This window comes from Pleurodeles waltl, chromosome 2_1 (assembly GCF_031143425.1).
Source record: "Pleurodeles waltl isolate 20211129_DDA chromosome 2_1, aPleWal1.hap1.20221129, whole genome shotgun sequence".
NCBI lineage: Eukaryota > Metazoa > Chordata > Amphibia > Caudata > Salamandridae > Pleurodeles > Pleurodeles waltl.
This window is the reverse complement of record NC_090438.1, coordinates 105,448,807-105,463,520: the sequence shown is the minus strand read 5'-3', so window position 1 is coordinate 105,463,520 and position 14,714 is coordinate 105,448,807. Positions and strand designations below refer to the sequence as shown.

The 14,714-nt window shown below is 42.0% G+C and overlaps 1 protein-coding gene across 2 annotated transcripts in view; it reads right to left on the bottom strand.

The window, feature by feature from the left end:
* Window positions 1-3,006: 3,006 nt before the first annotated feature.
* UPRT (uracil phosphoribosyltransferase homolog) overlaps window positions 3,007-14,714 on the bottom strand; it is a 98,160-nt gene continuing 86,452 nt past the window's right edge. Inside the window, exons 6-7 of one of the 2 annotated variants that reach the window (XM_069211007.1) lie at window positions 8,717-8,815; window positions 3,007-3,386 (exon numbers count right to left, since the gene is read on the bottom strand). In XM_069211007.1, coding sequence (XP_069067108.1) covers window positions 3,280-3,386; window positions 8,717-8,815 — 206 coding nt within the window. In that variant the 3' untranslated portion in view covers window positions 3,007-3,279. The remainder of the gene's footprint in view (window positions 3,387-8,716; window positions 8,816-14,714) is intronic. The other variant, XM_069211016.1, reaches the window with a different exon arrangement.

Below are 14,714 nucleotides of genomic sequence, written 5' to 3'. Positions count from 1 at the left end.
CTGGTGGCAGCTGAGAGGTGATGAATACAGGGTCCGTAGGAGGCGCCTTATACTTTTTGTCCACCCTAGGCGTCACTGCCCTACTTTTAACTGGCTTCTTGAAAATGTCCTTTGCATGGCGTAGCATGCCTGGGAGCATCGGCAGGCTTTGGTAGGAGCTGTGGGTTGAAGAGAGGGTGTTAAATAAAAAATCATCCTCTACTTGTTCCGAGTGTAGTTCCACATTATGGAATAGTGCTGCTCTAGACACCACTTGTGAGTAGGCTGTGCTGTCTTCCGGTGGTGATGGCCTAGTTGGGTATGTGTCTGGGCTGTTATCAGACACTGGTGCGTCGTACAAGTCCCACGCATCCTGATCTTGGTCATCGTGACTCATGGCGGTGTGAGCTGGCGAATGTGACGGGGTGTAAGTTGGCGAAGCCGGAGTTACAGGTGGAGGCGAGGGAGGAGGTGTTACCTTTTGTGCTGTTTGTTGCTGAGGAGTAAACTGAAGCGTTCTCTTTCGTTTGACAGGTGGAAGGGTACTGATCTTCCCAGTCCCCTGCTGGATAAAGATACGCTTTTGCGTGTGATCCACGTCAGTGGATTGCAGTTCTTGTTCAAATCTATGTTTCTTCATTTGTGAAGACATAGAATGCGCTTCAGTATAGGAGCCTGAAACAGGGTCTGATGTCGCTTTTTTCGGCTCCGAAAACCCTGTTGATTGTTCTTTCGGCTCCGAGGTAACCTTCCTCTTTTTCTGTGCCGAAAATTCTTGGCCTCTATGGTCTTCGGCGCCACTGTCTCGGCTGTCTCGGCGTCGATCCGTGTCGACACCGAACTCTCGGTGTCGATGCTTCTGTTTAGCACTCTCTCGGTCCCGAGGAGGCTGCGTGCCGGTGTCTCGACCGAAGTCGGACGATCTCGACACTGAATGGGCCTTTTTCGGTGCCGATTGTTGGTCACCGAGAATTTGGGTGGAGCCATGGCCGGTTGGCAGTGGCGTCCCCTGGGCCTTCTTTCCTTTTTTAAGTTCGGATCTCGACGTCTTACTCACAGTTTTTGTAGAGTCTAGCTCGTCGGAGTCTGAATCCTGGATGGAAAAGGATTCCTCCTGTTCCTCTTCTGTCTCGAACTGTCGACGCTCCTTTGGCGTGGACGCCATCTGCAGTCTTCTCGCTCGACGGTCGCGCAGAGTTTTTCGGGACCGGAACGCCCGACAGGCCTCACAGGATTCTTCGCTGTGCTCGGGTGACAGGCACAGGTTACAGACCGAGTGTAGGTCCGTATAGGGATATTTGTTGTGGCATTCGGGGCAGAATCGAAACGGGGTCCGTTCCATCGGCGTTGTTCTCCACGCGGTCGGGCCGACTAGGCCCCGACGGGGTGCCGAAATCTACCCCGAAGGGCACCGAAGCGCTTCGATGTTCAACGCGTCGTCGTATGTGTCTATCTCGAACCGGATCGCAACGATACCGTCGAAAATCTTCTTGTTTCAGCTATCTTTCCGTTCCGAAACTCGGAGCGACAGGAACACGTCCGAACCCGATGGCGGAAAGAAAACAATCGAAGATGGAGTCGACGCCCATGCGCAATGAGCACAGAAGGAGGAGTCACTCGGTCCCGTGACTCGAAAACACTTCTTCGAAGAAAAACAACTTGTAACACTCCGACCCAACACCAGATGGCGAGCTCATGCATACCATGTGTATCTACAGCGACAGATGCCATCGAACACATGTTATTCCTTGTTACACCTCTCCTGGAAAGATGTAGAATTTTAACACATTCCCAGGACTACCAGTGTTAGTAAATCTTGGAATACTCCAAAATCCCAGGACAGAGTAACGCAAGGCAACAGATTTTCCCTGCCTTGCGTTCCTCCACATTTGCTATGCCACGCAGACCATTTAGGATGGTGCTGCATCACACAGCATCTCTCACTTAAGGGCTTGCATTGCCATGCGTGAAGCAAGGGTAACGCAAGATACATCTGGCCCCAGATTTTTACAGTACAAAAATGGAGGTGGATGGAAAAAATATAATGGAGAAACGTTTGAAAAAAAAATAACAGAAGTAAATTATACTGCAAAAACATTAGGTATACAGGGAGAACAAGAGCAGGCCTTGAACTAAACTTGGAGGTCCACAGTGGGTTGGGACTCTCAGCTCACCACGAGTGTTGCAGACCAGGTCTGTTACGGCTGTTTGCTAGGTTTCATAGACTAACAGTGCGAGATAGCCACAGAAGTGCTCAGACCCAGCAAATGTGGATGAGATTCAAATACTGATGTGTGTTTCAGACATGAAAGTTATATTAAATTATATAAATCTATATGAAATTTCACTACTGCATGCAGTTATTTTATAAACATTAATTTTCATATTAAAAACCTAAGTCCGTACATTTTAATTAAAAAAAGTGTAGAACACACAACTCAAGCCATACGCACAGCGGAAAGTGGGAGGGACAAAAATGTCAACCATAACAATCACTGTAAACAGGTGGGTAATATTTACTAAAAGAGTTAAAAACAATACAAAAAATAAACTATCAAACATTGGACACATTGCAATGAACAAAACCAGACAACACCTTGCACAGTACGAGGTGAAGTAGAAAAAAAATTAGAAAACATGGTCGGGCCTAGATAGCCATGGGCTATCTTACCACAAATGATCTGTATGAAACAATTTTGATGGTGAGAACTTCTTATTGCCCCAATGTGACTTCATTTACATGTGCTCATCACCGCTTGTCGATGAAAGTCCACTATTTTTAAAGTCATTGGTATGCGCTGTGTTGCAGCATAGGCGCGTGGGAATACACAAAAGCAAGATATAATAGCTGAGTGGCCAGGATGATCAAACAACAACCTGGGCCTGCTCACTTACCTCCATCTTAAACCTGGAGTCGGTCTTGACTGTGCCCAAACTTCCTCCTCAGTTGTGAGTAGTACAGCAGCTCCAGGCCCTGCTTATGCCAAGTTTCCATTGTTTGTACCCCACAATAAAAAACATTCACAATTTTGTCTTCACTTTTAATTATTTATTTATTTCCAAGCAGCCCCTTGGCAAGGGCAAATAAAAACAAATATATTAAAACAATCAAAATAAAGGCGCTTGTATCAGCACACTATTAAACATTTTTTAAATGCATAATAATGGAATGTGCCTCTTCAAACTACTAGGACAGAGAAAGGTTGTCAACAGATTATTCACAACTATAAAACAAGGATAGATAGCTGTAGCAGAATAAAAATGTTCCTGTGATCAAATACATTTATTAAATGCTCTCTTTTAATCAGTCCCAAAATACTTTTGGCCGAAGTGCGTAGGCGCAACAGGGTGAACTTCAGTAGTTAGAATTGTGATTTCTGGGAATTCCTGTATAATTGATATGGCACCTGTAAAGTAGACATAAAAAGATGTAGAAATAATAAAACAGTTATTGCAAGAAACAAAAGGCTCTTGATGCTATATTCTGGGATATACTGCTACACATCCCCCTACCCCAGCCTTTCCACGACTGCCAGTCCTGGTATAAATACCTTTTGTATATTTACACACATATATATATATATATATATATATATATATATATATATATATATATATATATATAACATCATGACTTGGGGGGTTATCACCTCTTGGAGCCCTCTATTATTATTTTAGAAAAGACTAGGTCTAATATCAGGAAACTAGCTATCATTACAAATAAATACGTAGGACCAGAGGTCTTATGGACATAGCATGGAAATCTCAAAGGAGTCAAATTTAGAGATATATTCAAACTTTTAGGTATTAACCCCAGTTAACACAGCCTTCAGCACCATGAAAACACTTTACATATAAAAATATTCTCATTCATTTACAATCTATACATCCTATATCATTCCATTCTAAACCTATACATGGTCATGTAATTTGATGGCAATTAGGATCTATCCAGTCTTATAATTTAACTATCTAAGCTTGGTCCTGAATGGTCACCAGTTTCTTTTACTGTTTTTCCACTGAAGGACAGAGTGCTTACAAACTTCCTTCATAATGCTCCACCAAACGTAACCCTTACACCGTTCCATGGTTATTTATTATTCTAGTCCGCCATGACCTGAGAAACTTCAAGTGCCCACTAAAACCTCTTCCGATATGCTACAGTCTGTCACCATAAATATTTACAGCTTCAGCTTTCTTTATCTTTCTAGCAATTTTATTGTTAAAACGGAAACTCTAAAAACAACAGTCCCAAGCAAGAATATCATCAATTTAACAACAGTGGACACCTGATCAATATCACACTGTTGTCAGGTAGCCCCCATAAGAAGGTGGGCTGCAGAGGAGCACACACAGCTACGCGGCTCCACTGCACTGTCCAACCTAGGCAATGGTAATAAAACAATATGTACCAAAAGACTATCCCCTTAATGATTAAGGAATATACCACCTCTCTGTGACTGGCATCTTCCCTGTTTCACGGGTAATTTCTCTTTTTCCTACCAAGATTGCACATCTTACACAATCAGAGCCTCTGGGAGTATCTTTGCTTTAGTTATGGAAAACACATAGTGACCTTCTTTTGATTCTGTAAATTCACTTTCAATGGATGACTGACTGGAAAACGTCAGTCCACACCTAGAAATATCTCGCCACCTTTAAAATAGAACCTTTGTCCTTTCTGGCAGAACTATTTCAGGCAATTTAAAATCTGCCGTTCATCAGTAAGAAAATAAAAAAAAAAAATTGTACAAGTCTTCCTTACAACGCTTTACATTGACAATCTCTATTACTTTTGCTTTAAAAAGGATGGTACACAATTAGGTCCAGGATGTTCTGTAGGGTATTCTGAATATTTGTCAAAATGTTTTTTGGATCCTTAAGATAACTTTGTAGGCTTTGACCAGTGTGAAGTTCCAAAAAGAAGTGTTGCAGAGTGAAGGACTAAGGACACATCTCCTTAGACTACTATTCTCTGTGGTTTTAGATAATTATGCTCAAAGGTATTCAATCCCATTTCACCAATACCAAAAGAGCTTCAGCAGCTACCAGTGGAACCGAGAATCAAGTTCAAAATTGGTTGTTTACCTTATACAGACATCCAATTGAACAAGACAAGCTATCTGACCAACGTGTTAAAATATTCAGCATCAAGACGCGAGGGGTCTCTTCCACTTGAGATGCTCAAATTTAGAAGATTGGGAGACACGAAGCAGTCTTTCGCTAGCTCTGCATCACGCAACTAGAACTTCTTATTCAGACCACTAAAAAACAATCCTATTCTAATAATTTTAAGAAAAGGTCTCAAAACGTATCTGATCAAACTGTATGTCAGCTAGTCACTAACAAATAAATCCTCTTAATACATTTTTGTCTCAATATTTATAGGACAAAACCCCTCTCAGAGGTTCTCATGTTCATCATACTCTCATGCTCGTGATCCCTATGCTCTGCGGCTTTCCAATACATTTTTGTTCAATGATTAATTAAGGTTTTTCCTTCTCTCTCTTCAAAACATTCTATGATGAATGAATCCCTTTCTACTGTTGCAGTTTCCCCTCATACTTGGTTATTGGGTTTGTGACTGTGAACTATTGTGATGTGGAGCACAACACTAGTGCTCAATAGTACAGCCCGGATATATAAAACGGTTAAATAAATTAAAATCTAAATCAGGTCACAGTACGCCTAGCAGACATGCATAGCCCCAGAACACCATCTTGGACTCCCATCTAGTTGAACAAATGATTTTGGCAGTAAAAGCTGTGTAAAATGTATTCCTGCAAGTTTAGGGGGCGCATCCTCGCAATGTAGACATTTTATTTTACTAGAAAGTTACATACCGGATACAATACATTTTGATTCTTTCAGACACCCCACACATTACGCCTTGGCTTTGGAAAGCTGAACATAATGCAATATTCAGTTTATTTCCAGTGAGACCCTAAAGTCAGTACGGTCGATATCAGGAAAAATGAGGTGTATATTGTCCAGGTCATATTTAATTGAAAGGTTAGCACTTCAGACTGTGTCCATTAGGTATCTATAGTTAATATTAAAAACAGGTAGGGAAGGGGTGGGTACCCTCACAGAGCAATCAGACACATCTAAAGACGTCATTGCCTTTGACATATCTGCAAAGCAGTAAATACAAGATTACAGGCACATTAAAGACTGTGTGCCTCAGGCAGAAGTCATTGTAATAAAATAGTGTACTCAAAATGTTAATTGATCTAGAAAAAAACATTTTAAAAAAAAACTACAATTATTTTCAAACCACCTCATTAATCAGATGGCATGGTAGTGAAAAAGAGATCGATCCAGGGTGATACATAACAGTAACATTCACTGAGCATTTATAATTTTATAAGTTTTATGATTCTTTTCCCTAGTGATCACCCGATAGATAAGCGGAGACCATCGGATGAGATGGAGATGCTGCAGAGTGACCGACACACCCTCACAGATACAGAAGCAGATCTCTTACCCACTGCGGACTAGGACAAACCATCAAATATGGTATTTCTGGTTTAGTGTGAGAAGTACCAAACAGCGAACTACTTTGATCTTATATATTTAATTCTAAGTCTACACTGGCCAACTAAACTTGATAGGGTCCTTCCTTTCTTAAAATCCACCTGTGTGTGGACAATTAGGAATTTACAGGGGAAAAAAATCCCTTTGGAGTCTTCGTCATGCAGGTTATGTATTCAATATATAATTCAACAGGCTCACCTAATATACCACAAAATAAAATGACATATTTGGTAGGACACTCATGTCAAGGACCCTATATATAATATGCCAGGGCTCACAATGCTGGACAGTCTTCAGAGCTTAAGGAAGCAAGATACTTCACATAAGGAAATTCACCCAGACAAACCCCTTGTGCACGTCACATCTCTCTAGACAAAATCCTAATTGCAGTATCTCAAACCAACCATCTGACATATTTCTCAATACTATCTTATCATTTTAATTAGATACATACAATACCGAAGATAGCCAAATTCCAAGGGCCTCAACCGGACACATATTTCGCCCGTAACGGAACTCACAGTCTCCATACAAAAGCAAAACTAAAAACTAATATATGAAACGGTCATAAATCAGTGCAGAAAAAACATTCACATGACTAGAAATGGAAGCATACATGAACACACCAACAAAGGAGATAGGGTTCTTCAATTCAACAGCTAAAGAGGATGACATGCTTTAGACAATTGATGTTATGTGACCAAATTCAAGAGAAAGCTTGAAAAATGGCAACAGTCTGGTGGTCCTCCTGGGACCCACAGAAATAAAACCACTGTGCTAACCACGTTTACTAATAAATGACACTACGTAATAATGGGACATCTGTAACCAATTCGGGTACCCTGTAGAGGCTCATATGTTACCACCTGCACTTTGACTTGTTTATTGAATGGTTATGCACCTATAACAAGTTTCTTTACACTAAAATGCTGCCACAGAAGCTCATGACACCATACACATTACAAACACCAACATGTCAGATGCTTCAGAAACAAACAGCCTAGAATCAGTCATCAGGAGGTGGATTATTTCTACTCCACGTCTATGATCACCACCACCGTAACTAAATACGATTTTTTAAAAATATGTTTGAGTTTCTTTCACAGTCCAGGAACACTACACCCACACAAATTAATCAATAACTAAGCTCTCAGTTGCAAGGAATATATTTTCCTTGTGCAAACGTTTTAGGTTCCAGCCTTTTGAATGCCTCCCCTCCCCATTAGAGTACAGTCACTTTGTAAGCAGGCCTTTTCAGTCCAGTTTTGTATATATTACAGATGGATCTGAGAATGTAAAGTTAGCCAGTTGTTGGTCTTTATTTCTTCTCTCGCTCTCTCTTTTGGTTAGCATATCGTTCAACAATTATTTGTACTTTTGTGCATTTAGGATAACAGACTTAAGTTGGACAATTTCAGATTGCACTATGGAAAACATATGTGGTATTTGGGTGGGGTTGTTTGAAATTCCTGGTCAAAAGAAGTTCTTTATCTGGGGTAAGACCCTAAGCACGGAGGCTGAGGTTCTTGAGATCTTAACCTGAGAAAGATGGATATATATTGTGGGTTGCCCCTCAGAGGGGCTTTGGGTCGTGAGCGCTCAGCCTAACCAGGATGAACCAATGTAGTGTTATCTGCCAAATTATATGACCAGGTGAAAGAGTGACAGGCCAGGAGTCTTTCTAAATAATTTCGGTGGTTGTATGCTGGAGTAGTTGCTGTATGCTGGAGTATTTGTTGTGTGATCTTTGCACCTGCACTGTTTCCTTGTCTTCAAAATTAAAGGCCAATATTTCTTGTTTTTGTAGCCTACGCAAAGCAGAGCTTGCAACCTCTCCGCATGCTCAGAAAATAAATTATACCAAAGCAAATGATTATTAACAAAGGAAACAAGTACATATACATTGCAGGAGAAGCAGGTGCATGTAGCAGAATTCCAGCAGAGGAGGTGGCTTACTTTATTTCTTTTCATTTAAAACTCACCATCTCTGCTGTACTTACTGTACAGTAATTATTTTCAATTTTCCACTAAGGTAGCTAATGTGTGACTTTCCCTGTTCAAGGATATTGTCTACGGCCTTGTCACATTACTTAAAAGGTTCTGTGCACAGAAAATCAAATCAACATCCTGGAATTACAGTGCTGGTACATTCCTCTCACTGCGCTTCATCAGGCTTTAACAATCAGTCTTGGAAGCTTACCATGGGGGGTAGAGAACAGGCTGAGCAAGATGATGAAGCTGGGCTGGACTCCATGTTCTATTAACACTTTTACAGCCTCAATAACTGTATTTCCAGTACCTAAATGGATACAAAAGACTTATTTTAAAAATAAGCAATACTTTTTGCTGTAGCTGTACAATTTTCTCAACATATATATGCATCCAGCTGCAAGCCCTTAAATTGTTTATGTTGGAAAACCTTCTACGAATAAATTATGGCAGCCCTTAGATCAAAGGTCAGAATTAAGCAATTAAACTTTCACCTTCACGAGGTAGTTCAAATTTTGTCCAACTGCAAATGGCTAAGAAACAGTATGCAGCTAGCATCTAAAATGCTTTCTATTTCTAAATGATTGGAGACGTCCTAGAGGGACATTCAACCATAAATCATTTATTTTGTCTCCTGCCAGGCTAGTAAAGTGCGGAATTTAGTAGATTGCAGAGAGCTGATATTGCTCACCTAAGTACTTCCAATGAGGTTGACGCTTATTCCCTCCCATGCGTATTCCACACAACAACCACAGTTACTAGTATTACTCTGTGAGGATCACGAGCTGAGGTCTGGCATGAAGGGGGTGGTTTTGGTAACTGGAGAACACTCAATGAGTAACAGTACCAAACGTATTATAAAAGTAACTCATTTAAACTTCTAGCTATCTGCCTCCTTGTCTGGCTACTGGAAACAGATCGGAAAGTAGAATTAATGTAGGGGGTTGGAGCAGTGTTGGAACATGCAAGCTGCAAGTGAATTTGCTGCGAAGATGTTGAATCCCAACTCTCATGAATGGAAATGTTTGTATTGATCTATTGTCCTGTGCCAATTGAGCTGAGCAGCCAGCAAATGAGGTAAGAAGCGGGGATCCCATATCAGTGCACAGCGCAGTAAAGCGTTCAAATGTCCAGAGCGCTCACCTCATGGCCCACTCAACCAACCACCAAATGCATGAAAAGGGGCCTGAAATCTTCATGTCTATGTAGAACTTGTGGCTAACATACAAACTATGAAAAAATTTGTAGTTCAATGAAGTGAAAACTCAAGGAAAATAATGAATTTTCCAGCTGTCCATTCAGATTTATCAACGTTATGAAGGAAACTCCACTGCCTTTAAGATTCTCTGTATGTAGAAGAAAAGTCCCACAGTTTACATTAATAACTATTGTAATGGGTACTAGCCCTTCTGGTAAAAACTTTCATGTCACATACGGCCAGTTCAAGATATATCCTCCATTTGAATAATGTAAAGTAGGTTTCTTAGCCATCCCATCGCTGTGGCGGCTTTTATCTCACTGGTCATCATATTTGTAGAGATTGCCATTTTAGCAACTGCGGGGGCTCGGAGCACTTGCACCCAGGAACCAGCCAGCCCATATTAAAAAGTATGCATGCTTTATTTGGATGGATGCTTCAAGAATGGATTGTGAATTTGAAATCAAACCCATTCCAAGCGATCTTAAGCCCCCAGTTGTCCACTATAATCACTCGCCATTGCAGAAGATGACTGGCAGAATTTCCAGCTCCTCCAAACATTTTGGAATCCCTCAAACATTGGGAGGGAGATGGAGGAATGTTTCTGGGTCATAGGAGGTTTTCCCACCAGTCAATGGCCTCCGTTGTATTCCCAATTTTGGATGGGATTTCTAATGTTGCTTCTGTTGGTGGAGTTAGAAAAAAGCTTTAGCTCTCTAGCTGGGAAGCGGTGAACGATTCTCTGAACCGAGAATTACATAATTCTTTTCTCTTGCTCCAACTCCACCACTGTCAGCTTCTTTGACGATGTTTTCATTCTGAAGACCACTTTATCAGTGTACGATCTATGGAAGAAAGAGGGTATGTGGACTTTGGGCAGCGTTGTTCCTGCCGACAAGCAAACGGTCACCTCCACTGCAGCGCCAGATGAAATAGCACTGCAGGTGCAGGATGGGATATGTATCACCAAGCTGGGAGGGGGAGGGAGTGTACGGCGGGTGGGGAACCCAAAAAAAAAAAGATTTCGGCAATAACTGTGGGGGAAACTGCAACATTAAGTGAGTCGCTGTTTGCCACACAGCGAAGTGTCCGCAAGTCAGCAAAGAGACAAGCAAAGGTCATTTCAAGATTTTTTCCCTTGAGCACCTGGTTTGAAACCTTTAAACTGCAGTTACAAATATCTTTTTATTGCAGGACTATTGCAGTACATGTTGGAGAATACATTTTCACTATCCCTTGCAGCAAGGTATTTCGGTCTACTGTTTAAAAAAAAAAAAAAAACAGTTGTGTGCTTTGTTCAGTATGCACCACAGCCTCATGTGGAGTTAACATTGCAATCTTCATTCCATAATTCTGAGGCGAGTAATCTACAATACAAAGGTAAGTCAAGATGAAATGTGTATTACTTCAGTGAATTTTTCTGTAACCAAAGCAAAGAAAATTGCACAATTACTTACCAGTAATTTTTACTACTCAATCCAAGTCTTCCTTATCACAGTCCTTGCTATCATAAAGTTCCTCATCTGGAAGACATGCACACATCCTATTCCCACCCCCCCAAAATGCTTTTTGTTGTTGTGCCTCCTTCTTGACAGACAGAAACGTATAATACTACATATATTTTGTGGTCCTACCCAGAACCAGGGACTGGAACGTGGCACCCTAGAACATGACTAAAAAGACCTGGATTCAGAGTAATGAAGATTTATGGTAATGAATCGGGCCATTATTCACTCCTCCTTTCTTGCCAGAGTGCTATTTACCCAAGTATTACAAATACTATGACCACAAGGTGCAGAGTAGCAAAGGCCAAAAGGCAAGACACAGGGACTGCTACAAAACGAGTAAGTGAAATTAAACAGTGTGAAATATACCCACCACTAATTTAGAACAGGAAAGGAAGGTGCAAATGTCTAGAAGACAAACACCCAGCATCTCCCCCTGTAAGAAACGGTGCCCCTGGTGGAAAGTCCTGGAATTGTACAGTACCCAGGAAAAGGAATCCCTTCCCACTCATAGGCTCTGGGGAGTGGCAGGCAGATACACCTACGGAGAGAAAGCAGGTTGGCTTCTTTCACTTGCCAGCTGCACCAAAATTAACAAAACCCAATTCCCACTTCCAGAATGACATCGAGGGTGTGCAGCAGATCTTCTTCCTTCAAACAGCCTAAGCTGTTTTCCACTCAAGTGAAGAGACAGAGCAATCTGGAAACTAAGCTGATATTCCAACAACATGGAGGTAAAGTCCGACAGCAGCACCATAAGGTTAAGGACCACTAGTGCCAAAAATATCAAAAGCTTACTGTCAGAGTAGCCAGGTGAGAATATTGTTGAATACCACGACCCCTAACAGAAGGGGCATGCCTTCCACACCCAGACACTCGGATGAAAATACAAGATACATCGGGTTAACACAGATGCAGGTGAATCAGGACAACTGCATCGGGTTAACACAGATGCAGGTGAATCAGGACAACTGCCAAAGATCCCCCTGGATAATCCAAGTAGAAGTGCACACCATGGCTTTTGAGAATACCTCAAGTAGTAACTCAAACATTAGTCTGAATCGTCGGGTGTCTGGGCAAGAGGATGAAAGGCATATAAAAGAAATATGAGCCAGTGGGCTAGCACCACATCACACCCCCACTGAGGAGTGGAAGGTCATCGGATCCATCCTTGGAGAAGCTTCTGCAAGCAACTAGAGATTCACAACTGCAAAGTGATCAATGGAATAAACTAAATCTGCTGAGGAAGTCTATCTGGAACTCCATGCCTTTGGCGATTTATGCCTGGATTTCACACCTGATCGTCTGTACTGAAAAGAAATGTCCAGACAGCTGAACTGGTTTGCTGCCCGTGCCTTCCAGTTGATGGAGCTTCTGTGTTCCACCCGATTCCAAGGACCTTACACGATAAGAGTTTCCAAGGTGGCTCTGACTGAAACCTGTTCTTGGCACGTGTGGAAAAGAAAAATGATCATTTCCCCTGCTCTCAGGAAATGAAAGGGCAACAACTACCAGTCCAGGTCATTGCAGAACTTTCAGCAGATAAAAATAAGCTCCTCATAAGTTTCAGAACAGGTGACCAGAAGGTTAAAAGTTGGTTTGAACCAAACGTTTGAGATGTAGGCTATTTTTGACCTCAACTGGCATCCAATCCCTGCCTCAGGCATCCGTGGTGACATATATAAGGAAAAACTATTTGAACCTGACCTGATGGAGGCCATCATGAAGTACAATTCCTCTAATTGTTCCTGTTGGGATTTTCCATAAAGTCATGTGCTGGGCCTGGAAAATAAATGAATACATTCTTCACATGGTCCTGTGTGTTCTACCCCCAATATCACAGATTCACACTCAGCCTTTTATCTTCTAGAGGTCGATAAAATTACTACCATTGAGATGGGTAATAATAATATTATATTTTCTGTCAAAATAACCCAGCTGCTCACTTAGGTCAACGTGTATTCTACAAATGCACCTTTATATCACGGTATGTCAACTTGCAATTGCAGAACATGACACTTCCAGGATGTCAACCAGAGCCCAAGGAAGAAACAACTCAGAAATTAGCCAGCTGTCATATGGAAAAACTGCAATCTAGTGTTTACATGGGAGTCAGCAAGGGGGGCAGAATCATGTTAACATACATACTGGGAAGGCAAGACCACAAGGAAGGGCAACAAAAACCACATGGAAGGACAATACTTTGGAAACGTTGGTCAACCTTAGATACTGCCGATAATCATGATGAAAAGGGGGTAAGGAGTATTGGGACAGGTAAGCACCTTGTGAGCCTACAGCTGCTAGGCAGACCCTGTCCTACATCAACAGAATGATGGATTAGAAAGACCAACGGCCTGATTTAGACATCAGCGGACGGGTTACTCCGTCACAATGGTGACGAACATTCCGTCTGCCGAAATATAAATCACATTATTTCCTATGGGATTTATATTTTATCGGATGGGATATCAGTCACCAATCTAAAATTGGGCCCCAAGTGGAGAAATGGAAAGTATTGTTTCACCTTCCTTACATCTAGAATTAGACGATTATATTATATATTATATTAGACAAAATACTATCCTGGTGGCTTCTGGCTCAGGCTTGATATAAAAAGTCTCTGTCTACTACTCCTGTTCTGAAACTCAAAGCACACAGAGTCCTGGGGGTCTCTCTCTCTACACTACCCCTTTGGAAAGCAGTGTCTGTACTTCTTGTGAGAGAATGGTGGCATGATCTGCCGAAGTTTGAGCAAAAACGTAGGGAGCATGAGGGGCGTAAACAGAAAAAAGGAGGGCAGAACCACTCTGAACAACCTCTAAGACAACCAGGTTGAAGTAACTGCGTGCCAGCCAGACAGCCTAAGACTAATCCTGCCCATTATTGGCTGTAGATGGCCAATGGGGGAGGAATCAGAGGGGTTTGGCGGAGGGCACAGCAAGTGAGGAGGAGGACTGCTGCCTTTGGTAACAACCACAGCCTTTACCACAACCTCGACTCTTAAAGCCACAAAAATGTTCAGGGGGTTGCTAGAGACTTTGCAGGTTACAATAGGCAAGGCCCCTTTGGTAGCTCAGGGATTTTCAGTATTGCTGGTGAAATTGGTGGACCAGAGACAACTGATACAATAAATGAGATGAAGTTCATCTACATGCAACTTTGCTCTGAAAACTGTCTGGGGCTATCAAAAGGAATATCCATTAGGGATGACAACATGTCACCAGAAAAACCTATGAAGTGCATCCAGGCATGGCGCTGGACCACCATACTGGTGTCGATCGCAGTCCGTGGTGTCCAGACCAGCCTGCAAAATTCACTTGGTGGCATCCTGTCCATCGTGACCTGTCTGAGGAGTTTGGGGAAGAGCTTGCTTGCCATAACCCAGAGGATATGAGTGTATCGCTCCAGAAGGCAAACAGCAGTAAGGGACCTCAGGCCAAACTAGTGGAGAAGACTCTCTTTCCCATTGCGCCAATGCACTTTTATTCCCTGTCCAGCACAAATGA